Raw genomic sequence first — 27348 nt, 5'->3', positions numbered from 1 at the left:
CATCTTAATTTTTCTGGATTGTATGTGTAAATTTTACAATAGAGTAGAAATTAAAAACTCTGTTCTCATTTAATTTGTATGACTTTATCAAGTAATGGTGGGGACTGGCAAATTGCTTGCTTGCATGTACTTAAAGGAAAACAGATAAAGAGATAGTGAATTTTGCCAATTTGAATCTTGCTGATGAACCTTTGTAAAACATTTAAAACATGTTATTATCTAAGACCCATAGAAAAGAAACACCAAACCTTTTATTTTTCCATTTCCATCACCCTATATTTCTATGCTGATATCATAGTAAATGTGTAGCAGTTCAGATGCAGGTTTTTTGAAACTGGGTGTTCTAAAAGGATATTCCCTCCTGATATTTGTTTGGTCAATCTTCTATTATAGTTCTCTTTATTTCTGACATGCTTAGATTAACTTTTGTACCACATTTGTAATACAAGAAGGTGTAGGGAAAGTTCCCCAAAATGATACAGGGCTGCAAAACTAACAACAAGCACAAAGAGTTTCCTCTGTTTATTACTAAGAGGCGGGTCAGAAAGTGACTTGATTACAGTATCTGCATGTATTTATCAGAGAAAAATACAATATTAGAATACCCTTTAATCTTAGGGAAAAGCATAAAAACTAGGATCTGGAACCTGAAACAGTCCATTTTAATTGGAATATGAAGTAAACATATTAACAGTGATGGTGATTAACCATTTGAGCAACCTGAAAAGGAAGTGGCGGATTTTCAGTTTTCTCCAATTGGCAGTTCCAGATAGGCTATAGCCCAAAGCAAATTACTGGATTCTGTAAAGGTGTAATTCAATAAAGTTTTATAGTCTGTGATTTTAGGGAGGTTTAACCAGTCAATGACTTGAAACCTTTTATAGTTTGCAACCCTTGTTTATTTCCCACCGATATTAGGGCCCTTCTGTAATGAGTTTGTCTATTGATAATAGTCTTGGTTTATTTTAGTTAGTTTTGTGGGTCCTGTAAAAATAAGTCTGTTGATCTCTGTGGTTTCATGGCCACAGCTTGAAAACCATTCAACTAAATGGTTTAAACAGCCTCTCCAGCATTTGAACTCTGTGAAATCTGAATTTTTATATATTTCTGAACACACAGTTCCATGTGAGACAAGCAGCAAGAGAGACTGAATTAGGAGATACTGTGAATGTCATGTTGACATATACTTTTCAAGATGTTTTATGGTTGATAGAGGGGAAAAGTTTTATATGCTGCTGCATTGAATAACTAATGGTATGATTAGTCACAAATCTGAATTTTTATATTAGGTGTTTGTACACTTGCACAGATATAACAGAATGTTTATGATTTTATAGCGCCTGTTGTTTGGGACATAAGAGCATCAGTCATAATAAATTTAAATTCATAAAAAATAACCCCTGTTATTGCGAGTTGTAAGTAACCATTTTTCTCATAATCCTCTTAGCCGCAGGTTCAGGGTAAATAACTTCCCAAAGGCCACATTGAGTAGGTGGTTGAAATGTAGAGAGTCTCAGAGGAGTCTAATTTCCCTCCCGGTGCTATAGTTCAGGGTAAAATTGGAAAAACAAGCATGGCCTCACAAAAATTATTTTAGTACTTATTTTTATAGGAGACTGTCCCACCTCTTGTTCATACAGCTGGATGGTTCTTGTTTACTGATACTTAGAAAGGGGAGAAAAACAGCTCACTACTCATTTTTCTCATAGGGTGAAAAGGTAAACTATGAGAAGTTCAGGATTTGGCTATTACACAACAAAGATGCTTTCACATTTTCTCGTTGGCTGTTGTCTGGAGGTGTGTATGTGACACTCACTGATGATAGCGATACCCCTACCTTCTATCAAACCCTCGCTGGAGTCACACACTGTAAGTAAATGGTAGTTCTTTTTATGCATATTTTTTAAAACCATTTCAGAGTTCACAGACTTAAACTGTTGCCTTGCAGTAGTTGTTCATTAAATCTTACTGCTCTGATTAGATGCATACAGTTCTGCTCAGCAAGATAAATTTATTTTCCGTGCTAATTTGTTCTCTGCTTTTTGTGCTGTGACATGTAAAACATTGTTATATACAAGGACGTAGTGAGTCATTATTTATAAGAGATAACAGTAGTGAGATTACAATGCTTCTTATAGAAGCTGGCTACCAAGTAAATTAAAAAAAAAAAAAAAACTTTGATAAATACCTTCATTTGAAGGATCTTGACGTTAATACAGATTTGTATTTGCTCTTTTAGATACAGTAGATCTCAAAACTATTGGCGCAGTTTTGAAAATAATGCTTCTCTCAAAAATAAGTATTACCTCTTAATTTGTTTTCTATAGTGAAATAAGCAATATTCCTAGCATGCGATGTAGTCAGGCAACTTAATTAACTAAGCAGAAACCTGTTCAGAATTTACATATAGAAATGATCTCAAAAGAACAAATGCTTTCTTATGTCTGTGTTGATGTAAAAGAAGGAGCAGCTGTTTTTTAGGTTAAATGTAAGAATTAAGGGCTGATAAATTATACTTTATGTGCAAATATAATATTAGTATACATTATAGTAAAGCTCCTGGGGGTTGTCATATCCTTAGCAGAGGAAGGATGTTTGCTGTTGAGATATCTGTGATTTGAGCAATCTGGTTCTGCTCTGTGCGGTGTCATAGACTTCCTTTGGTGAGAGCATGGCATATAATCTAATAGGTGGAGTTCTTGAATAAAGGTGGTGGGGGGGTTGTGTGTATTTTTTGTTTTTTAAGTTTTAAATACAAGCATTAAAATCATGTTGCGATCATCTGAAATGAAAATGCATAATAAAATTAGAAGTTTATAGACAGGTAGTATATTTATGTTGCATGAGAGACTGCAGTAGGCGTTGAGGTTACAGAAGATGACTAAATACTATGAAGTCTAATAGATGGAGCAGAGAAAGAGCAATGGTAAAAAAAAGAAAAAAAAATCAACCCCCCCCCCCACCAACCTCTTTGAATTCTACAGACATTAGCCCTGGTACAAATCTCTCAAGCTGCATCAAATTGATCTGTGCTATGCCTCCAAACCTGTCAGATGTCCTTTGCCCTAGGGATTCAAGGAAAGGTTTACCCCAGGCCTCTGGTGTTACCTCAGAACTTACTTTGCTTTTCCTTCATGTTCTGAAATTGAAAGTTTTTCTGAATGTTTTTTACTATGCTTTTTGCAAAAAAGTTTATTTATACTGAAACTGAGATTGTCAATAAAAAAAATAGTATTTTGAAGAGCTCCATTTTTAATGGATTGTATGCTTCATGTTTAATATCATTCTCACTTTTTCTCTTTTTTATGTGCCTGTTACTGTTACCATCTGCAGCCAGGCCCAGCTATTTCCCTTGTGTGTTGCAGATGTGCAAATTAAATGATTCAGGGAAGAAACGATCTTTAGACTAAAGAGGACAATATTCTACTTTAGCCCACCCACACCTACTTTCTTGTGTCAAGAAGAAAGCCTTTCTTCAGCTTACCAGGCTATGGGTTTGTTTCACTTCTGAACCGAAATTTGAGACATTAAGACTGAAGGGCTATAATTAAAAAAAGAATTAAGAAGACTGGGTGAGAGAGAGAGCCTGTTAAAATGAAAAGAATATGACACACAATCTATTCTGATTCTTGAAAAAGTTTTATTGGGTCCATCTCACACCTGTTTCCACTGTGGTATAATTATTTTCTTTTTTCTTCTCATTTTGTAGAGTGTGTGTTTTCACTTTCTTCTCAGATTTTTCAGCCTTTGGATTAACAGAATTATAGTTACTTCAGCAGTCGCTGTCAAATCAAATTGCCTCAAGTACCCCTGTTTACATTTGATCCTCTTTGATTGCAGGGACCTATCAGCAAATCAAGGTGACATTATGTTAACATTTCAGCCATGTAATCCTTGCCCGAGAATGCCTCTGCAGGAACAGTAGTCTCTGTTTTCAATTTAATGGCGACTGTCCCCTTTAACTTCCAGTTAGCTCTTTGAGATATTCAACTGTACAGTCTCAAATCTTGCTTAATTGCTCTTGCATGTACTGTCACCCTTAGGAGGTAACTGTCTCGCCCTGTGTTTACATTTTCCTGGTAGGCTCAGTGATCATACCTCAGCATGGTAACCATCTTCGAAAATGTTAACCTTGAAATCAGCTCACCCTGCCTCTTAGAAAGTGGTATTTTTGCAAGTCTTGTATTTTAAAATTTATAAATACAAGTAAATTTCATGTATTTGGTTTTAGTCTCTCTGTGATCAAGTTGGTGTATAAAAATTTCATAACACTTCTGTGCATTGCTGCATCTGATACTGTAAACTGTATTACAGGAGGAAGTGTCTGCTCTTCCTCCTTTTCTAGGAAACATGCGTGGCTGCTCTTTTATGTGTGCTGGTTTGTATAGCTACACGTTCTGCTGGAGAATTTGCAAAATTTTTATACATTTGCAGAATTTTGTATCTGCGAGTGTTTCAACATAAACTGTATGTTCTGAAAAGAAAATTCATTTGTGTTGCTATGTAGTAGGTCAGACGACTGAGAAATTTGATGTTTTCTGGTAGTTGGTAGTACTCTGTTTCTTTACCTTCAGCTTATTTCTATAAGCTATAGGCTGATTGGCTTAATGAAGATAGAACTGAATGAAATATTAGTTTTCAATTGTTAGGATTAAAAGAAGCTAAAATTAAATAAGATATTTGAGAGTCTTTGAAGTGATTATTGAGTCTTCTGACATCTGCATGTAAGATCTAAGGTCAAGCTGTTCATTGTATTCAAGAGAATTGTATAGTTTACATGTCTCTTTGAACATGTAAAATGTTTGAAACTGTATAGTGTCCACGGGTTCCATATAATTAACTGAATTTGGAGCTTACGGTGCATGTGTGGATCTCAAGATAAAATTAAATTGTTATTTTCCAGTTAAATGTAGTAATGAGAAACAGACTGTAGTTGTACTGTCTATATTATGATGTCTGCAATTCAGTGTCTTTCAACTGACAAATATGGAAAAACTGGTAAGAATTTAAGATGGTAAGATGACTGCTGGTGAACTAACCTGCTTCCCACAAATCTGCACAAATACTTTTTTTTATAAAGTGTCTGATAATCTATTGTGTAATTTGAAGCTGTATAGAAATATCGTACATCAGATATGAAAGTAAAAAAGAATGTATTTTTTATATATATATATATATTTATATATTGGTGTGTCAGTCTAAATAATAAGAAATTTTAGTATAGCAGTATTCTTACCCCAGCTGATCACAGAAACCATTAAGGGCCGTTACGACAGTTCCTTTTCTCTAAACAGAGGCTTGTTTTGTGGTACTTCTAACTAGGATAGTAGTTGTCTTCTGGGAGAACAAGTGAGTGAAATAATGTTTAGTAAACCTGTACAAACACTATTAAAGTATAGTGAAAGACTGAAGGTTTTTAAATCTCTTCTAGTGTGAAATGAAAATTAATTTGTAAGACTTCCTAATGCAGTTTGCAGATTTATCACCTGGATGCTGGAGTCCGGCTGCTGCGCCCTCTCCTGGGACATCAATCCGCTCAAGCTGCAAACCCTTCTGGCCTTGCCTCCTCTCATCGTGTGCTTGCCATTGAATGTCCTGAATAATATGTCAGAGACTAGAAAAATAGCTGTGATAAAAATAGTGAAAATTATTAACATTGATTTAGAAACAGACAGCAAACAATTTATTGCAAAGCATCAGTGACTCCATTTAAATTTGCTTAATGAGGCAAGATATCAAGGAAACAAAGAAATTCTAATTTTTCACTTGTAAATATCATTTGTTTCAGAATGCAGATTACTTTAATTATATATCAGCACATAATTAGAAATTAAATTTTGAAGTTACAGGAAGTTGCACACACTTGCTACTTTTAATCAGTTTTTTTTCCATTTCACTTAAATTGTGAATATGAATCACTTCATTTGAAAGCCAGCAAAATAACTTAAGTTTCTCTTGGACCTTTAGTATATTTCCCCCAAAACAGTTTGAGGGATATGAGTCTTTCCTCCACCTGCATAATGACCCACTAGCACTAGCTTGGATTTTCTCAGTTTTGTAGTACGACTGGGTGTTTTTGGTTTTATTTCTTTTATTGTCATATTGAATAGAAATGTAGTGAAACATTTAAATCAAAGGTAAATCCTGTCAGAGACTATGACTAACACTAAAATTCTCAGTACGAGAATATTCCCCCAAATCATTACATATCCTTAATAATTAAAAACTAAACATCTATTCTGCTCTGGTACCCAAGCCCAAGTATAGTAGTTCAGTAATATAACAATTCTTGGCCACTGGGGGATGTCATTTTGTTGCATGCCGTGGCTGCTTAGTGCTCTTTTAATTACAGGAATAGAACTGAGGTCATTCTCCCCGCAAAGTACAGCTTTCTGCTGCTTAATTTAGCAGACGGACACGTAGGAACACGAGAGACATGGAGGGGTCTCCTGTCTCCCTGAGTGCAGACCCAGTGAGCGACTATTACTCTTTTCATAAGATACGGAGGCTTTTTTTTTTTTTCCGAGTTGTTATTATTGGGAAGCTATTCCAGTAAATCTTCTACGTGCATCTGTGGGCAGTGTATATCTTTCTTTTCTGTCAATATTTTCCCTGATCTCAGAGAGTCCCTGTTCTCCTTCCCTTTAGCCCTTCAGTATAAAGGCAGATGACTGTTATATTTCTTCTTGGCCTTTTTGTTAAAGTAAAATGAGCCTGGTTCAAGGCTTTGTTGCAGACGGGGTGCTTCATCTCCCTTTATTGTTCATCAGAGTCGTTTTCTGCATCCTCCAGTTTCTGCTCTGTCAGGCAGTAAGTTGCTGTTATATTCCAGGTGAGACCTCACTGGTTTCCTTCACTTGGAAATATTTCTTCTGATGCAACATAGGTGGTGTTTGCTTTTTTTTTTATGGCTGGGTCATTTTGGTGTGTCTCAGTATCTCCCATGATGGGCTTTTATATTTGGGTTCTTAGTCATTTTCAACAGGAAAAGGTTCCCATTCATTATAGAAGTTACTGGTTTCAAACTGACAGGCTGTATAGTTTGTGCTTCTGTGCTGTTACTCCAGTTCTTGTGTCACTGAGTTCTTGTTAAGTAGCATCCTAATTCCCCTTTGAATTAAAAAGAGCCTCTCTTCTGTCATCAGAAAAATTCATCAACATGCCCTTGCTTTTTCTGACAGCTTTTACTTATTGAGATCCCGTAAGACAGCGTATAATGGGTATAGTGATTATATTTTAGAACATATGGTTATTGCTAATTTAACATAATAAATGAGGGTAGGTCTGAATAACCAGAAGACATGGCTGAAATGCAAGAGTGAGTTTTTGAAACAGTAATATATGAAATTGAAACTAAATGTTGTGAATGTAACCTCTCCTGTCAGAGATGGGTTTATAAATCTGTAGAGCTTTATATCAATATCAAGCTGTGAGTTTGTGAAAGGTAAGCAGAATGACGTGATCACTTAACTTTGCTCATGTTAAAAGTCTGTATAAGTGCAGATTCCTGTTCTGCAGCTTGCTTACTTATGTTTTGGTACCCACACTTGAAACTCTGTCTATTAATGATGTATTTAAGGCTACTATAAGATACTTCTGGTATCTATACTGTAAGATCTGTGGGTTTTGGGGGGGGGGTTTGTTTGTTTTTTTTTACAGAGGTGCCTTTGGCTTATTTAGTTGTGTACTATTTTTTTTCCAAGTGTGTGAACACTTGTGCTTTGAGGTGCATCTTAGTGTTTCATATCTTTTCCTTATGTGTTCCGATCTTATTAAGGCACTGATACGCGTGTACTATCTTTTGCTAGGCAAACAGCCAGATGCTAGCGGCTGGCATGCACAAGAATCTTGGTAGAAGTTGTAATACTCCCTTCTCTGTGTCTCCTGTTCTGTTTTAAAAGGGGGGAAAAAAAGTATTATAGCAGGCTAGGCCAAGAAGAAAATGCCCTAGTGCGGCTTAATCTGCATCTTGCCGCTTTGTTATCCTCTTAGTTCCCAGGTTACTTGATGTCTTGTAAAGCAGCCCTCTATGCCTGGGTCCCAGAATCTTCTCTGAGTTAATTTGGAAGTGACAAACAAGTGTGTGGTCAGAAATACTGTTGTTCAGTCATTCAGTCTTCTGGTTCTGACTCAGCCACTTGGTGATGAAGAGCCCTTTATGTGAATGGGACCTGGATTTGCTTGGAGAATATCATGGTGAACAGAAAAACAAACCAAGCTTCAGTTAAAATGTTGGGAATATGGTATGCTTCTACTGTTGTGAGCCAGAGAGAATTGTGCCATTAGGTGGGTAAAAATTGAATTGTTAAAATGTGTTGAAGTCTTCAGTTAATTCTGATGTTATAAAGAACTATAATAAATATTGCCTGAAAGAGACCTTATTTTTTATTTTCTTCTAAGAAAAAAGAATATTCATGGCTTGCTACCTATGTAACATTTAAGAAGGAAGTACATATCATGAAAATGGCATTAAATTGAAGGGTGTTTGTTTTAGTGTTTTTCATGTGCGGTTGATCGGTGTAGAAGCTGGCTTTAAACTAACTTATTTTTAGTACATTTACAGTTTCTCAGGTGCATATTCTTGCTGAAAATGTTTGGTTTACTGTTCTTCCTTTACTATATGAAGACTGTAGCTTGAGGTGTACTTGATGTTATTATTCATCTGATTAAACTTCTCTAACTGCTGCTCTTTGAGAACTTGAACTATAAGATATTACCCTTAAAATTTTACACATCTGAAAATTTGTCATGTTTTTAATGGACAGATGGTGAGAGGAGTGAAAGAAGAGCATAGGATAATAAGCTATTAGTATAGGCTCTAAATTTAGGCAAAAATATTTCTAATCATGACTTAAATTTCACAGGTGAATATATCTTAGTGTGATCTCAAAGAATCCTATCACATATAATTGATGAAAATAAATGCTTACTTGGCCTAGAAAACCAGTCTATTCCAATGCTTTGGAGTATATTGTATTTATAAAATACGTTTTTTAAATCATCTTAAGTTATTCAAAATCGGTACTACTGAATAAAAGTCCACACTTCCTGTTGTGACTTGAACGGGCATTAGGAAAATAGAAATTTTATGCTTTGAAGAGCTAAAATACTTCAGATGAAACCTCTTTAGAAAAAGATGGCTTTTTTCATAAAAGCTAGTATGTTTGGATAAGTACACTCTGCTTTTATCATGCTTCATTTAAACTTCAGTAATGAATATGGTTATATGTATGTATCATAAATTACAGAAGACTACTGAAAATGTGCTGTCAGTCAAGCCATTATGGCATATGGATTATGAATACTGTGCACTGTTTTGAGAAATTCATGGTGATTTTTTTCTTTCGATGCTCCAGTTTGTATGTGCCAATTGTAAGGAAATTGCGTTCAGTATGTATTTTGAATCGCTGACATCCTCAGTGGGTCCTAAGCTGAGTGCCTGAAATGGAGTATATAGGCCATAAGTTACTTGATTCCATTTCGTTTAAATGTAATGAGGAATATATGATGCAGTACATATACCGAAATTGATTTACAAGATTATATGCAAAAAATCACTCTGGAGAAATGGAATTACCTAGTAGCTGGCTCTTCAACTTTGGAGTTAAACATTCACATCTACTATAATGCAGGAAATCTTTCTGTATTTTATGTAAATGAAACTATTATAACGGACTACAATTCATGGTACCATGAATGAAAAGTATTCTTTTGTCACAGTTTCACTTTTAAAATGTATTCAATTTGAGTTGTTCAAGTCTAATTAATACAAAAAGTGTTCTTTTTACTGCTTTGTCAGTTTTACTTTCTAAAATGTTTGACTTCTCCTTGTGAGAGTATAATCAGTACACTAGACCTGCCTTGGCTGCGTTATCAGTGTAACACTACTTATGTTCATATTTAGCAGCTATTCTTTTGAGTATGAAGATTTGGAAAAGCTTTGTTTTTTAATGACCATGTAATTTCAGTCACTGCTTGACGGAAATGCAGATAAGATGCCGTCTGATAACCTTTCTTTTCTGAGAATAAATTGATAAAGCAATAAAGTTAGTATTGTAGATACTAGCTGTCAAATACAATTAGTAAGTGGAGTAGAACTAGCTTATACTATAGATATTTGAGAATATTTTATCTTGTGAGACAATTCATATTTCAGTTCTTAATAGTTAAAGGTAAATAATGCACCTGCTAGAGGAAGCAAATGTCTGCTCCTAAGGTTTACTCTTCAGTAAAGACTTTGAACTGCCTCATCTTGTTGAATCATCTCAAGAATGAAGCAGCAGCCCTGTTAACTCTTTTACTTCCCGATTTTAACGATGTGCAGCCACACAGGTAGCTTAAAAGGGAACAGACTGATTTACATGCGCATCTTCAAGAGTGTTAGCATAATGTATTTGTATTTGCTAATGAAAGCAATAACATGTGCATGCAAATTTACTTTAAAAATAAGAGTATAAACTTGCCCTTTATAAGCAGTTGTTTAGATACTGTAATGGTTTTGCAAATCTTTCCACGTACTTAGGATTCTGTCTCACAAAGTAGCTTTTACCTTTGATTTTTTTTTGATTATTTCTGGTGTTGAAACTCTGAAATTTTTTTTTTTTTTTTTTGCATCTCTTGCAGAATGCTAGACATCTAGTCCTAATGTGATATCTTGTGAGCTCTTTGTTATCAATACTATAGCACCCTGATATCTGTAGACAAAACAAGATTGAGGGAAAGTGTATTTTAGCTGGCAGTTTTTCTCTTATCTGTCAAAAGTCTCACCATCGTGGGACAGGTGTGTCATTAAGTGATCATGACGTCCCCCTATTTCTGAGAACACACCAGCTGCAGTACTTTCTTCAGTCTCACTCGACCATTCTACTTAAGCGCATGAAACTGCTTGCATCTGTGGCACAGTCTTCAGCATCTATGATACTGCTACGCGCTGATCTTCAAAGGAATATATATTCTATTTGTCCTTCTTGATTCCTAGTGGAATAACCTTCTTTTATATGTTTCGATTATTGCTTTCATATGTATTACTACAAAATCAAGAGCTAGGAGATGTAAGCTAGATAGGGGAATTATCCCGCTTGAAAGTACTTTCTCAGGAGGGGGAGAGAAGAAAGGAAATCCGGCTAGTTTTTCAGCTGGATCAGTTCCCTGTCTAATTGACCACGTCAGTCCAATAGCTGATGTTAGTGCAAGTGAGGATGCTGCAGCTTATGCCTGGAGTTACGGGAAGGGTAGGCATCCAGATAGCCTGAACTTAGATTGGCTTAACGCGGCCCTATAGGTGTGGCGTTGGTGTGGGTGTTCTACGTGTTGATATATGGTCTGTCAATTGATTGGGCCAAAAGCACAGAGGAAAAGGACATTTTCACTGGTGTTACTTTTCTCTTCAGATCATCTAAAAAGTACTTTATGAGAAGGTGCAAACCTTGCATACTCCTCCAACCCCATTTCAGATTTTAATATTTTGTTATAATTTTTCCCAACTTTGCGCTGATGCGGGCAAGGCAGTGTGTAGTTTGTAGTGCATTATGTTGCATGCCTGCTGAGTTGTTGCAACCAGTTCACACTAATTTTAAGTTACTACTCTGATTTAATTACTACTGTCAATGAGAGAAATAGAAAAAAAATCAGTACAACTTCATTTTCCGTGATGTCTTTTTATCTCCTCTGTTCTTAAGCTTTACAGGATTATTATTGTTTCTGTAGGCTAAACCAGGCCAAATAGCTCAAGTTAAACCTATTAGAAAGCTGGCATGGATTTAAAGGCTCAGAACCATCTGGGAATGGGATCACACGTAGTGGTTCTTAATATAGACAGCTCTGTCATTACATATCTATTGGAGAACCAATTAATTTGCACTGACCTAAAGCAGTGTTGTGACACACTTGCATATGAAAAAGGTTAAAAATACGGTTGAGCAGAAATATTTTTTTTCCCGTTTTTTGTTTTAATTTCAAGGATAGAAATGTGAGGCTTCAAAAAAAAAAATTAAATGACATTTGTATATGATGGTTTGAAAGAAAACGCAAATTCTTGTGGCTATTTCTTCTACCTTTGCATAGCACTTTATTTTACTCATTGCTGTTTTTTTTTCTTTCTTTCTTTAATTTAGATTATAAGTTTCTCAACATAAAGTGTTTTCTAGGTTGGTACAATCACTCCCCAAAGTTGACTGAGTCTCTTGGTGCATCTGTAGTATAAATAATAAAGTGAAATTAAATATTTTATATATGGAAATAACTAATGCTGAGATATTGTGTCTAAATATCATGTTAAAATTTAGCCTTATTACTATGTATGTAGGCTAAAATTTTCAAAGATGAATTTTTCAAGAGAAATGAAGTTCTAAGTTCTTTTTCCATAGCAGTTTGGGAATTTTTTTAAAAGCCACTTTACGTTCTTTCTAGAGAATTTAAATATTGAATATCATATGAAAATATGATATTGCATATATAATCTACCTGTTTGATTGATCAGGAAGAAATAAGCTTCTTGGAAGAAACAGCTGGAGCCTTTAGCAGTGAGCAAAATTCATTTCTGTGGTACTTCTAGACATAGTTATACACTATTGATTTTATACTCCTAGATATCGAACAGTTGAGATGATTCTGTGGGTAAAGAAAGTAAAATTATAACTTTATTTCTCACCAGCTCTCCCTTTTCTTTTTTTTCCATTTGTATGTGCAGGAATCAAATATAAAATATTACCACCATTTCCCTTTGTGAAGAAATAATGCTGCGTTTTTATTTAGTGCTGAGCTCTAACATGGTCTAGATATTACCAAATTCTTTTCTTTGTTGATTATGCAGTGGAAGAATCCGACATCATTGATCTTGAAAAACGATATTGGCTGCTAAAAGCTCAATCAAGAACTGGACGTTTTGATTTAGAAACATTTGCCCCCTTAGTTTCCCCTCCTATTCATCCATCTCTGAGTGAAGGTATGGAACTTTGATAAAACGTTTGAAGTGACGTTGGTGCGGGCTTAAATACTTGATGTCTCCCAAAATACTAACTTTAGAGTTTTAAAAGTGAGCTTGTTTCTTCTAAAATTTATTTTAAACTTAAATTAAGGAGATTCATTTCTCTGATTTTTAAATGTTTGACAATGACAGAAGGTGTCTGAGAATCTGTATTTGCCGGGAATGACAGAGAAAGTGATCCTTCTGCGTGTTGCGTTCTTCCAAGTTGTCAGGAAATAGGCAAACGTTTTGTATAACTTTACCTTGTAGTTTCTTGACATTTTTCATTGGGTTCCTTAAGATTTTGTAATGTGACAAAATAACCTGCTGTGCCTGAATGTGGTAAAGTAGAAGCACATTTTTTAAGTGACAAATGCCAGTTTCATCTGTGAAATGACAATTCATTTTGTGAGAAGCTGTATCATACAGTCGATGAAACAGTCTTCCTTAATAGTACAAAATAAGGAAGATCTGTTCAGGAGGGTTAATATATTGCAGTGTAAAGGAATTAATAACCAAGTTGGTCTTTCCAGTTGAAGCTAGGCTGTTAATAACTGGAAGTTGCAATTGTCTAATTGTCATTTACTGCAGAATTTAGAGACTCTAACATTCCACTTCCATAGTGTATCTGCAGTCCTAAGGTGACAATTTTTTGTCACCAAATTATCAACTTTATTGACAAGTGTCAACCGTAAGTAGAAACTGGGTAGTTCATCTGCAGCAGATGCAAAGTGTTAGAAAAACAGAACAATTTGGGATTTATCCCCATAAATATATTCCCTGTGGGGAAATTTGAATGGTTTCTGTTCATGGTCTGTGTCCCCTGTGGATAAAGCGATTGGGTTACTGACGCTAAAAAATACTTTATGCAATAAAAAGTGTTATATGCGCTGAATGAATAAAACTCTTACGCCAGTGTGACTGAAACTCCTAACTTCCTCAGGGCCAAATTTGCAAAGTTTTTCAATGATTTTCATAGGAGTCTGTATTAAGGCACTTTGGAAAAGCCATCTTGGCATAAGAGTACCTTTACTCTTCTGGTCCTTTAGCTCTCAGGAAAATACTTGTCCTAGCCATGCTGGTTTAAATGCCCATTGCTATGAATTGGTCAATACAAGGAAGGCATGAGAATGGGACTGTTGTTTGGAATTCTTGCCCCCCCCCCCGCCCCCCCGCAATAAAATGCTCTTATTAGTGCTTCATTATCTTTATTACATTTATCAGGGATTAGTTATAATCATGAGTTTGTACCTGTCCTTGAAAAAGTAGACCATTAACATTTCATATAAGTGCTAAGTATTATTGTCAGCTGTTTTGGCTGGACTCTGTAACAGGAGATGCGTCTGTGGTTTGCAGGTTTGTTTAATGCCTTTGATGAAAATCGGGACAATCATATAGATTTTAAAGAAATTTCGTGTGGGCTCTCAGCATGTTGCAGGGGACCCTTGGCAGAAAGACAAAAATGTAAGTGTGGAAAACATTAACTATTAACTTTAAAAAACTTCTTCAGTTTGAGCAATTAAGTTTAGTTGTTTCCATGTTTTAGAAATCTTTGCCACAGAACAAGTGTGTATCTGTGGGACGTGACGGACTTAAGCTGAAGCTAATTGAAATATGAAGGTTTTCTTTTATAAAACATGATAAAGCTTAACTCAGTATATTTTTATCCAGGACTTTTATAAAAACCTTGTTATTTCAGAACTTTTCTTGCAGTGTTAACTCATCATGATGCAGAGGTGTGTATGTCAATACACAAAGTGGAAAGTGCAAACATTTGTCTGTTCATTATGTATAATACAAAGCAAATCTACTTGATTGGCTTGTGGTAAATAGTATGTTTTATCTTGTTTATTGTCCATTTTTCAGCTGGTTCCCTGCAGGGTTCCTGCGTTTTGAAATACCTTCATTCTGTGCTTTTCCAGCTCTGTATTACTGCAACTTAAATGCTACCATTCACTGGAAATTTCTGGATGCACATATGTTCCTTGCTAGGTCACATCAGAAAACACAGCACAAAATTGCAGGAATCTGGATTTCAGTTTATTAAACACAGCTGCTCCATTTCCTCACTACCATGCATGCATCTGGCCTCATCAAAACTGTCAGCACTAAATCATGTTCTTGTGACTCTGCAGACTTTCTTTCTGCAAGAAAAAATTAGAAGATAGTTGTTGAGTAGTTCTAACGTACAAAAGCAATACTCTTTTTTCTCAGTTTGCTTCAAGGTTTTTGACATTGACCGGGATGGTGTGTTGTCTCGCACTGAACTTAAAGAAATGGTGGTTGCCCTTTTAGAAGTCTGGAAAGATAACCGTACTGATAAAATACCTGTAAGTCATATCTGGCTTTTTAGTCATTTGTTCTTGTTTCCTAAAGTCATCCTTCGAAATGATGAAATCAGAAATTGATTTCATGTCAATTGATACACACTTCTTTGAGCTGTCATAACTGAGTAGTGTTAACTGGATGTAATGTAACTTACCTTTCATAACTTAGCACTACCGTTAACCAAAGTAGAATTACTTGACTATAATGTTTGCTGTTCCATGAGATAGAAAGAAACCTTGGGTACAAAAATATAACTGCCTGGAAGCACTCAGTTGCAAGTTTTATAGTGTACAGTGCTATAGTGTATCGTCAACATTTCTTGCAGTTCACTTTTTTAATTCTGAACACATATAGCTCTGGAGTGTGCCTTAAGCATTTAACTCTTTTTCCTGATCCTTGTGTTTGTTTAGGAATTGGACATGGATTTATCTGAAATTGTAGAAGATATTTTGAATATGCATGATACCACAAAGGTGAGAATTCACTGTTCTTTTCTTGTCATTTTTATATCTTAGCAAGATTTTACTTCTTTCTTGAATATACTATTTCCTTAGAGTTGGAGATGTATCAATAAAAGAATCTCTTTCAATTGCTGTCAGTTTTCCATTAAAATTTTCCACATTGTTCTGTTAGAAAAAGAATGTGTTTGAATTTTACAAGCCATTTTTATATATGAAACTAAACCAAAAATACATAACCAGATGAAATAGATTTGAACCATATGCTGTTTACTAGGCTTTTCTATGCATAATTAATACCACTTTTTAGTCTGATGCTTGACTTTTTCTGAAGAAATGATCTTTTATTTCATGTTAAAAATGATCTTAAGAAAAAAGCAAGTGTGCTAGTGTATCTTACATTTTACGCTATATAAGAATACGTATTATCTTCCTATCTTAGAACAGGACTGTATTAATTCAGTAGTAACTTACATGTTATCATTATCAAACTATGTTGTTTGTGAATAATTTTATATGCACACAGTGGACTATATACCACAGTATGGTCTTAGTGCTGAACATCTGTGAAACTATGGAGCAATCTGTCCTGACACACATAGAAAGTAACAAATCTCGATAGTTTATATGGTGCTTTATAGTTAGTTTTGTAAAAATCTTTAATTATGTTCTTACTTTTTAGAGATAGGCACCACCATCTGCACATAATATATGGGAAGTTATTTCCGTCATTTAATCCGTTGCTTCACAAATTATAAGAGGAGGAATGTCTGGAAACTATAAATTAAGAAAAACTATAAAGAACAGCTAGAAATGCTTAATTACTCCTTTGAATAGTAGCCTTGCCTACTTGTATTCCAACAAAGTGGCAGGCAAATATTTTATTAGAGCTCTTTCATTACCAAAGCAGTAGAAAATATGGCTTCAGTAAGCTCGTTCTTTCATTCTTCAAGGTTTTTCCTGTTTGTTCCTTTAATGTCAGTAGTGTATAAGTAAGCATATAGCAATCTCATTTCCACAAAGAGTTAAAACAGAAGAGAGCAAAGTTTGCAGAATATCTTTCTCAGTGAGTCCTGAATGTAGTGCTGGAAAGAGCTATTGATGCAGTTATTATGTGAGTTACTAAACCTCTATTCACATGTTAGCTCATTTGACCTGTGAACTCTGGAGAAAAAACAGCCTGTGAGAAGGGGCAGAGTAACCACTACTGCTGTAAAAATGGTTATGGATTATGTTATCACAATATTAAATTGATCCTATTATTGAATTTTTGGAAATCAGAAGGAATTCTGACAGTGATCATTTATGCTACTTTAACTTTGCAATGACCAGAATTCATAGCAATGCAAGTTAAGACCATAAGGAATTGATGCTTCGGGATATGTTGATTTCCTGACACACAGGGATGATGGTGGGTTTCTGTATGGGTAAAAGTATCTGTATGTTCAGAGCTTATTCGGAAGAACAAAGTTTTAGAGCTGTTTTGTTTCCTACAAAATGATTGCCCTGAGCAGTCGCATACTGCTTCTGCAGGTTGCATTGTCTGAGAAAGTATGACAGCAATTGAGCATGAATAACTAAATCTGAATGGTGTAGACTAGGAGCAAAGATTATGTGCTGTGCATAGTTTGTCCTGTGTACTCTCAAAGATTTTTGGTTCTTTAGGTTGCATGTGTTACACTAAAACTAGCATATCTGGATTGTTCTTCTTTCATTGGGTCAAGCTTTATTATAAGTGTGGTAGATATTAATTTTTTGACACATTTAAATAGCTTTTTAACAGAAATAGGTTAATGGTTTGATGCTTTTCTTTCTTTTCTCTTTCTTGCCCACCCTTTAAGATTGGACATCTAACTCTGGAAGACTACCAGATATGGAGTGTGAAGAGTGCTCTTGCCAATGAGTTTTTAAATCTACTTTTTCAGGTATATTTAGAGAAAATTAAAACTTGAAAATTACAGTAATTAACTCATCTGACCATGAAGTACAGCATCAGTATTTGTGCCAACATGGTTAGTTTTGTCTGTTGCAATAAACTATGTGTTTTTGCAAGTGTGCATTACCTTGACTAAATGATTCTCTGTTTAATTATTCTTTTCAGTGTATGGAGATGCCTAAAGCATAATCTGTTAAAATGAATGTAGTGTAATGTTTATAAAATGAAAGGAAATTTCAGGTGTATCAGCAGTTACATTTTCCATTAGAAAAAGGCTGTGTTCCTTAAAAGGTTGTGCTTCCAAATCTTTGCAAAGAAAGTGATACAGGAAATAAGGAAAGGTACTGCTAACTCCTTACCACTTTCCGTTTACATATTCTGTAAAGGCTGTCTAAGGAACCTTTCGTTGCTTTCTTAATGGAGCAATCCTTGAAAACTATGATATCATTTCACTCTCATGTTGCAGAAACTGGGGATTAGCGTGCGCTGGATTTTTTTCTTTTTTAATTGAGCTTGAATTGGATTTTTAAAAATGCTTAAAACATTCATATTTCAGTGTTTGGCTCACTTTGTGTAGAAAGTAAACCTCTAAGAGTATTTTGATTCAATGTAATTTATTCCTTACCAGTTTTCCATAGAACCTGGTACCTTCAGTATAAGTAATAATAATCCTAATGGAGTGTTGAAGATTTGCTCTAATTCAGTATTCACCACCAACCCTCTGTGACAGTCTCAGCTCTTCAGTGAGTGTGGAGAAGAACCAATGGGCTCCATTCTCATCTTATCAGTGAAGCTTAATCAGAGTCAGGTTTTAGCAGGAAAATATTTCTTCTGAAAGGGGTTGTGTGGTATTTCAAGAAACAGTAAATGATTATTGCCAGAGCCTGCCTGAATAGCATACTACTCATTCTCCTGGTTATAATCTTAGGCTACTTTTCAGATTGTATTCTGATCTATACTTTTCCTAAAACTTCAGGTAGGCTGAGCGAAAATATTCTAAGGCCATCAGCTATACTATAGTTGAAGAGAATAAAATCAGAAAGTTGTATAAATTTTTTTTATCACTAATTGCATCAGTTTTTGCTCACCTTTTGTAGCCTTCTTAAGAAAGGCTATCTTTATCTTTGCAGTATTGTCAAACATCCGATCATAACTTAATGTTGATTAAGTAACAAATATCTATGCATATTGGGGGTAGAACAAATGAACATTTGATAAATTTGTCTTAATGATGATTAGTTGCGGTTATTCCACATTGTTTGTTGGAGGTCGCATCTGCAATGCTTTCTTCTGACAGAGTCGATGCATTTTCATTTTAGGTTTTTATTTTTAATTTTCTTTGATATCTCTAACTTACGAGGCACCCTTGTCTCATGCTGCAGACTCAACAGCATACTGGCACAGGGCAAAGTCTGCCATTGATTTGCCTGTGAATTTATTTGAACTGTCATGAGGTTCTCTGTCTCCTCTGCAGGCAGAAAAGCTAAGTAGTGTTAGTAAAGCACATTGGAAAGCTTTTTGACAAATTGGTGTGGTTGCAGCTGGGGCAGTTTATCTGAAGAAGTTAATACCAGTACAATGTAACATCAGTCTAAAAAGAAGCATCACAGCCAGCTGTGATACGTGTGCTGGAAAATCTGTTGCTTCCCAGCAGCTAATGGCCTTTGTTTTATTCAGATTGTGGAATGGTCTCATGCTGTAATACAAATTTAAATAAGATATCTCCCCAGTCATTAGAAATCTCCAGCTGAGATGCAAATTGATAGCCTCAAAAGAGACATAAGGAAAAGACTATAAATCGTGTTGAGTAGCAACCAGTCTGAAAACTGTCTTGGAGATGAGACAGCTGACCCCCCTCCCTACAGGGAAAACAAAGACACCCGTAGGGTCTGTTTCCCTCCGCTCATCATTCCATACCGCGTGCCGGGTGGCTGCGGGATGTGCTCACAGAGTCTGGCTAGAGACTTGACTGCAGCCAAGGGCATGACAACTTTTTCTAGACAGAAAGAAGTAAAATAAGGGCCCTCTGGGACTGCTGTCCTATTCTCAGAATAGAACCCCACCCCGGTTGGGCAGCTGTCTAGGAGACGGTGCCTTTTTTCTTTTGCATTGCAGGGGAAAAAAAAAAGTCAAAGGAAGGACCTTTTGCCTTTCAAAAAGCTTTCTGTGGTTTTGAGAGCAGTTTCCCTGGTGACTGGTTGGTTGGACTCATTTAAACTTCTCCTTCAGTCTCTCCACATGCTGTTTCTCTTTTCAGTCCTTTATATAAGCACTTCTCTTCAGTGTTCCTCGTTTCCCCATTTTTCCCCTTCCCCTCCTCCTTTCTTTTAACATTTAGCTTATCCTCTTCCAGCAGCTTGCATTCTCCACATTCTGCCTTTCCTCTCCCCCAAGTACATGTAGCTGTCTTACCTTTTTGCACATCAGATCTGTTTCAGTTACTGTGGTCTTTCATACTGTGTGCTTTTCTTAAGACATGAAAGTAATGAAAACTCATTTTGTATTCGCTGATTTGTCTTCGGCCATTTGGCATTCTCAGTATCTTTATCTAAACAGCGGGAGCAGGTTGTGAATCTGGTAGCTTTAAAATATTTCTTGTTTAGCGATTTGTTTGATTTAGTAATCTTGCTACATAGTTAAAAAGAATTTTCTGAAAAGTGCCATTAAAGTAGTTTGTTTTCCTCTCATTTGCCTAATGCTTGTTTTTATAGTGGCAACATTTGTAATAAGAATTACCTCTCTTTTTGCAGGTGTGTCATATAGTTTTGGGGCTACGGCCTGCCACTCCAGAAGAGGAAGGACAGATTATTAGGTGTGTGTTTTGCTCTGAATCTTTTATAGGTTTCAAAAGCACCTTCCATTATTTTCAAAAGAGGGATTTGTAATTTGCACGATTCAGTTAATACTTAAATCATGGTGTTCATTCTCTCTGTGTAGAGGCTGGTTAGAAAGGGAAAGCAGATACGGCCTTCAGCCAGGGCACAACTGGTTTCTTATTGCAATGCCATGGTGGCACCAGTGGAAGGAATATGTCAAATATGTAAGTATAATGGTAATGTATACTGAATAAGTGATTTCTTTGTATTTGGGAATGTGTTCATGAAAAAAGAGTGGAGAGCAAATGACTGCTAAACCAGTAATGCTTGAAATTAAGCATCTTCTGTCTCTTAGTGAAAAATAATTGTTTTGCTGAATCATTGTCACACAGAGGGCTTTTCAGTATAATTTCATTAAGCTGTCGCCTTTTCATCGGTTTCTTTTTCTCAGCCTCTTCTGATATTAAAATGTTTCTGTGGCTGATGAAAACAAAGTTAGGGAAGACTAAAATGTTGCAGGTTTGAGGGAAGAATGTTTTTTGTTATTGCACGTGCTATTCTCGTTTAACCACGTGAAGTTCAACAAGGACAATTCTTCAAATGTTTCAAGTCTGCGATTATAGCTGTTTAAAATGATTACCTTTTTTAGGTATCTAGACAGCAAAAATTCTGGTATTTCACAATTTTTATATTGTGCATAGGAGTTTATTCCACTGGTTTAAGAATCTCGGCTGATTTGTTTCTGCAGATTCTTAACAAATAGATGTAGAAAATGTAATTTTCTATAAAGCACATTGTGATATGTGAAAGTGGCAACGTAGCTGTGAAGTCTGGTGATTAGTTTGGCTGATGTTAAATATCTTTGATTTATAACTAAATTTTCTGCTCATCTACCAATTTTAGGATGCAAACCCTGTTGTGATAGAGCCTTCATCTGTCTTGAGTGGAGGTAAGAATTCACTCGTAGCTGCTGCAGCCAGTACTTCAGAACAGGGAGAAGACAAAATGGGAGGTCTTAATTACTGCAGTGCCACAGAAGAAAAGTTTTCAGATAATATTTCTACTGCATCAGAAGCCTCAGAGACTACTAGCAGCAGTAAGCATAAAATCTTATTTCCTTGGAGGTTTAATGTAGAACAAATTTGAAAAAACTAGGTACTGCATGGATTCCTCCAAACTAAAGATAATGAAGTTTAAGTTGCAGAAGTGGCCTACCTATGGATTTTGGTTACTTAGGTTGTGGTGGATAAACCAGAACAGTCTCACTTAAACAAACTAGTTGAACTTTTATGCTATGATTTGTTTCCAGGATTGTTTTCAAGATAGCTTTTGCCCTGTCATCGTTTTCTGAGTGGATTTTTTCCCCTTCTCAGTATGTTCTTCTTAGCTCATTGTTAGTTGGTATTGTACTACGTCTTCAATGAGCTGACCTCAGATACTACAGAAAGGAAAGAAGCAGAAAAAGATTTAGGAAAAACATATGTTCGGTTTTCCAATGCATATGATATAAGTGAGCTCGTGTAGATTCTAGGAGCCATCTTTGTGAAAGGACAAGAGATTTTAGTGTTGATTTTTTTCAATCAGTTCATGGGAGAATTTGAGGGTTTTTTTTTTTTTCTTATAAGACAGCTGAGTATTAAGTCTGGTGTTTACAAGTGTATCCTTGTTTTTAGAATAGATAAATTACAATGGTCCTTTTTGAGGGTGGGGTGGAAGGTTAGGGGAAAGGCCAGAAGGGAAGCAAGTTTTAGATTACAAATTTTTTTAAACCTGAGATTTGAATCTAGTGTTCCGTTTAACCAAATGACCATTTTGCCTTTTTTGAGGAGGAAAAAGTACAAATAAGGCATTATTGCATGTATTTTTGTGTTTGTGTATAAAATTTTCAAGGGTTTGATTTGGTGATATTCAAACACCCAGGCAAGCATATGCTGAACATATTTGCATATACAAGCCTAGTTACACTGTGTTCAAACGAATATTTGTGTAAGCATCTGCTTGAGTATATAGGTCTCTCATATCCACTTCTTCATTTTTTCTGTGAATGCAAATATACGTGTTACTCCATAATTTGGAATAGTTGAATGTTTTACTGATGCAGTAAGGATTGGAAACGTCTTCAATGACCTTAAAAACAAAAACAAAAAAAAAAAAAGAAGAAAAAAAGAAAAAAGACTAAAACAGTTTAACTGATTCATTAATGTTGTATGGACTCAAAGTAAAATAGAGAATTTTTTCTGTTTTTTCTGTTCCAGATATTCTTTACTCTGGCACACCAGGGACTGATACATGTTTTGCCAGGCAGCATAATACTTCGGACAATAATAACCAGTGTTTGCTTGGAAACAATGGGAATAGTTTGCTACAGATTAATCCTCAGAAACCAGGAGCTATTGATAATCAACCCCTGGTAACACAAGAACCAGTGAAGGTAAATGTAACTGACTCATGTGAATACAGGAAAAGTATGTTTTAACCATTCTTTTATCACTGTTTTTTAAATGCTGTTGGTTTCAGCTAGTGGCTGAAGTCTAGATTAACATTGCTTTGTCATATATCAAAATTCACATTTTACTCTTATTTTAAGAAAAAAAAATTGGTTCTACTAATGGGGCTATGCTTGAGTATTTGGTAAGAAGAGAAGCATTCAAAGTGTTCTTAAATAGCTTCACAAAACTTACAAAAGGGGAAAATACTTCTGTGGAAACACAACTTTCAACATTACTCATAAAATATTTTTATAATTAATTTCTTTACCGTGTTTTCAATCTAAATATAATAGCATACTGCTATTGCATAAAAGCCAGAAAACTGCCTTCATAGTAACACCAAACTGATAGTTTCTCCAGTATTCCCGTGAACTAAAACATATAACACAGACCAGTACCGTCAATGTTGAGTAGGATTTTTCTATGCAGTATCCAAAATTGTCAGAGTAGGTGATGCAGAGAAGAAACATGATAGGAATTTTGTATTTGACAACCTTTCAGAGAAATAGTAAATAGTAAAACTCAAGCATTAATTATTGTTTGATTTAAATACCACCTTTCTCTATGAAAAGCAGTTTCTAATTGTTACTTAGAAGTATTTTAATAATCAAAATGTGTTTTGTATTCATGAACTAAAATTGTTGCAGCTGTATACTATTTTCTGCATTTGAGATGTAACAAAATCCCTTTTTGTTTAAAGGCTGCATCATTAACAATGGAGGGTGGAAGATTAAAACGGTCTCCACAGTTGATTGAAGGAAAGGACTACATAATGGTACCAGAACCAGTCTGGAGAGCACTTTACCATTGGTATGGAGCAAATCTGTCCTTGCCTAGGCCGGTAAGTTGTGAATATAGGCACTATTTACCTGGCATAACTGCTGAAATGCAAGCTATTGTGTCTGAGCTTTTTTCAGTTGCAGAAGTTAATCTTCTAAGGTCACCTTCCACTTCATTCCAAATGCCTAGACTGAATGAAAAATCTAAAGAGCAAACTGGGAAGAAACAGTCTCAGAAATGAACATGGACATAACGTAGTGGACATCTATCAGGACGTTTGCAGGTTTATGCTGCAGGAAATACATTGCAAAGGGCAGAAGGGCTGGTCAACTGGCTATGACTGCTAACGCAGACAAAAATAAACTTGAAAGCAGTTTAAACAAGTGGCATCAAAATGCTTGCCTTTAAATTTTTAACTGTTCTGCAAGGAAAATAGAAGCAGTAAAATCAAAATTGGAACGCTTGCGACTTCAAACGTCCATTTCTTACCTCTTACAACTTTATGAAATGGTGGGGGGAACTAACAATGTCTGTTTTTCAAGTTCAGCATCATAGAAAACACAATGCCCAAGACTGACTGAAAGTCTAAAAATGGATAGCTCTAGGTGATCGCAATTAAAAAAAACCAAAAAAACCCAAAAAAAAACCAGGCAAAGAGTATTCTTTATTAGAACTGTTGCTCAGAAACACTCCAGAGCTGCAAGCTTCAGGAGAAGGTATTCCTGCAAAGTTTTAGGATGAGCACATCAACTTTTGAGTATTGCACAGACTGATTAAATTGTTCAGCTTCCAGTCAAATATTTTTCAAGAAAGCATTCATCATAGGCAATTCCTCAAGAAAGAGATGCTGAAACTGAGCAGCCATCTACTATTGAAGGCTGCGTCAGAATGATTTTAGTTAACCATGCTCATTGCTAAAAGCAAGACCAATAGTCTTCACTGGTATGCTGATCCAGTCATGCTTTTCTTCATATGTTAATTCTTCGATTTTGACTTTTGTTATTAGTCTACTTATCTGTAATATTAGTGTGAAAATATGAATGCTGATTTTATATAAATTTCTGAAAGTTAAGAATGAACTATCTGTTTTAGAAAACTGATGCTGTTTAAGGTAGATGCTGTAATGCGCGCGCACACACATGTGCACACGCGTGCTCTCATTTCTTTCCGGAGCCTTTATGTATTAAGGCAGTATGAATACCATTTGTTATTTTGAACAGATAGTATATTTAAAATGAGCTGTTCTTTTGTGTCATGTTTCTTCTAGTGTTGCAAAAATCACAATTTCTTTTTTTAATTTAAAAGTAACTAAAAATCTTGTTGATGAGGCAAGTGATGATCATTCTCATTCTTGAGCATGAGCTCGGTAACACTTGTCCAAACTTATGGAAGCAAATTATTAATGTAAATGGATTGTGGTGAATTTTCACACTTCTTACATTTTACAATAAGTAGAAAAGCCAGTGAATCACAGTAAAACTGTGAAATAGATTTATAAACAATTAACCTAAGTATATTCATTCTATAATAGAAAGTGCATTTATGAATCAGTAATACTGTGAATTTATATAAACTGTTTTTTGTTCCTTATAATAACTACTACCTTGCAATAACATTTACTAATTAGCATGAGCCTGTTAAAAGATAAGGTGATATTTTTACTTGTTTGTATACATGTTTCTTGGTTTTTTTTAAGGAGGGGGGAACTGAAGCTGACTTTTGTAAATAACAGTGGTATTATATATTACATATATTAATTAAAGCTGAAATATCTTTGGAATGAATTTTGGGCACAATACAAAATTTAATTTTCAAATGTGCGTAAGTGGTATGTATTAAATGGAATTGACTGAGTGGACTAACAATGAATTTGTAGTGTTATCCCAATGAGATGTTTTCCAGGCATAGTTAAAACAGCAAGAGTATTCTAAAAGAGAAGCAATAATTATATAGCAATAGTTGTTGGTAAATTATATAACTTACTCAATTTATTGACCTATCTTTCTGTTACTCTGTATAATAGTGCAAAATGATTAACAGGTGATAAGCATTTAGAACTAAAGCTTGCATGCTTTGAATTATTAATCTTGAATTTATTAAAAATTAGGCTGGAGTTAATCAAGAAAAAATCAAGTAATTTATTCACTTATTGGACTATTCTATTCACAATATTGGAAACTTTATATAATTTCTGTTGAATAGGAATTTATTCCATACAGTGGTTTCTTGTTCATCATACAGGGTCTTATGTAAGAGCTACACTTTAATATCTGAAAAGGGAATGAGTTTTTTTGCTATAGAGATTAGGTAGCTATAGAGATTAGGTGGTCATTTCTTCTTGAATGGCAGGATTTTAGTGACCAGTCTTTGTTTTTATTTTGGAAGATCTGCTTTCATTGCAGCCCATGAATTAATGACATTTGGAGGAAATATAAAAGCAGTGTTCTTGTAAAAGGCTACTGTGTGAAAAAGAAACTCTAATAAGATGTAAAGGTGGATTTTGTGACCCAGTATTTGAAAATTCCCTGGCCCTTTTTGTATCACTTAAGGTGCTGGCTAGATACCAGCACCGTATGTGGATCTATACCGAAAACATTTTCTTTCTCCTCCTCTCCCCCTCCTGCCACCCAAATGACATCATTACTTGGATACTACCCCTTCTTCAAGTGATCGTCCATATCTATATATTCTTCCTCTGATATGCCTGACACTGTTGAAGGAGCTTTCAGCCAGCGACATTTCTTGGCGTTGTACTCGCATTTCCTACATCTCCGAAGGCAAAACTAGCCTGCATCTCTGAATAGTATGTGACCGTGCCAGATAAATCCTGGCTGAACTAGCAGCCCTGAAATTGAAATAACATGACTGAAGATGCAAGGAATTTCTCTTTTGAGAGGGATTATATTGCTCAAACAAAAGGATACCTTCAGTGGAGTAGCCTGAGTAGCTCTTGTAAAATTTTTGCTTTGATTCCTGATGCTTTGCCTAAGTTGAGCAAGATTTCTCTGAGACTTGGCCAGACAATGTCCAGACTTGAGTCTTACTTAAGAAACCTCTGTTATTCTCACCAGACGTGTCTGGAGATTCTTGTATCCCTTTAGATAGCCTAAACATTTTCCAGAACCATTAGGATTCTCTGGTCATAATTTTACTAAAAAGTCACTTACCAAATCCTGCTCACTTTCCTTCAGCTTCACGTTCTTCCATAGAATTCACCTTGTGGTCAGCTGGATTCTTACAGTTCCAGGACTGCATCTATAGACTAGATTCTTAGTAAATTGTAAAGCATTTTGGATCCTGTTAGATGAAGATGTTTATGAAAGACAGGCCTCCTTTTTTAAAATGTTTTGATTCCAAACAGATTTTAAGCTGCCGCCTTTTTCGATGTTTTTACAGTATTCAGCGTTACAAATGAGGAAGAATTAGGTAAAGGATTTTCAACAGTTTGGTCTGTTAGCCATGATCCTGGCAGTTATTTTACAGTGAAAAATCACTGGCTTCTGTTATCCTCCTCCCACACGTTCTCCATGGAAACAAACACCTTTCATGATCCAGAAAAGGCCACATCACTTTATAC

At 35.4% G+C, this 27348-nt stretch overlaps 1 protein-coding gene across 5 annotated transcripts in view; it reads left to right on the top strand.

The window, feature by feature from the left end:
- Positions 1-27348, top strand: part of USP32 (ubiquitin specific peptidase 32) — an 86360-nt gene that overhangs the window by 35248 nt on the left and 23764 nt on the right. For 4 of the 5 annotated variants that reach the window (XM_026107405.2, XM_064523123.1, XM_064523124.1 and 1 more), the window contains exons 5-15: positions 1710-1869; positions 12812-12943; positions 14321-14428; positions 15179-15294; positions 15703-15765; positions 17592-17675; positions 20437-20498; positions 20624-20726; positions 21406-21598; positions 22758-22933; positions 23692-23832. In XM_026107405.2, coding sequence (XP_025963190.1) covers positions 1710-1869; positions 12812-12943; positions 14321-14428; positions 15179-15294; positions 15703-15765; positions 17592-17675; positions 20437-20498; positions 20624-20726; positions 21406-21598; positions 22758-22933; positions 23692-23832 — 1338 coding nt within the window. The remainder of the gene's footprint in view (positions 1-1709; positions 1870-12811; positions 12944-14320; positions 14429-15178; positions 15295-15702; positions 15766-17591; positions 17676-20436; positions 20499-20623; positions 20727-21405; positions 21599-22757; positions 22934-23691; positions 23833-27348) is intronic. The other variant, XM_064523125.1, reaches the window with a different exon arrangement.

Source organism: Dromaius novaehollandiae, chromosome 19 (assembly GCF_036370855.1).
Source record: "Dromaius novaehollandiae isolate bDroNov1 chromosome 19, bDroNov1.hap1, whole genome shotgun sequence".
Lineage (NCBI taxonomy): Eukaryota > Metazoa > Chordata > Aves > Casuariiformes > Dromaiidae > Dromaius > Dromaius novaehollandiae.
Note: the sequence above shows the minus strand (reverse complement) of the source record. Positions and strands in the feature narration are given on the sequence as shown.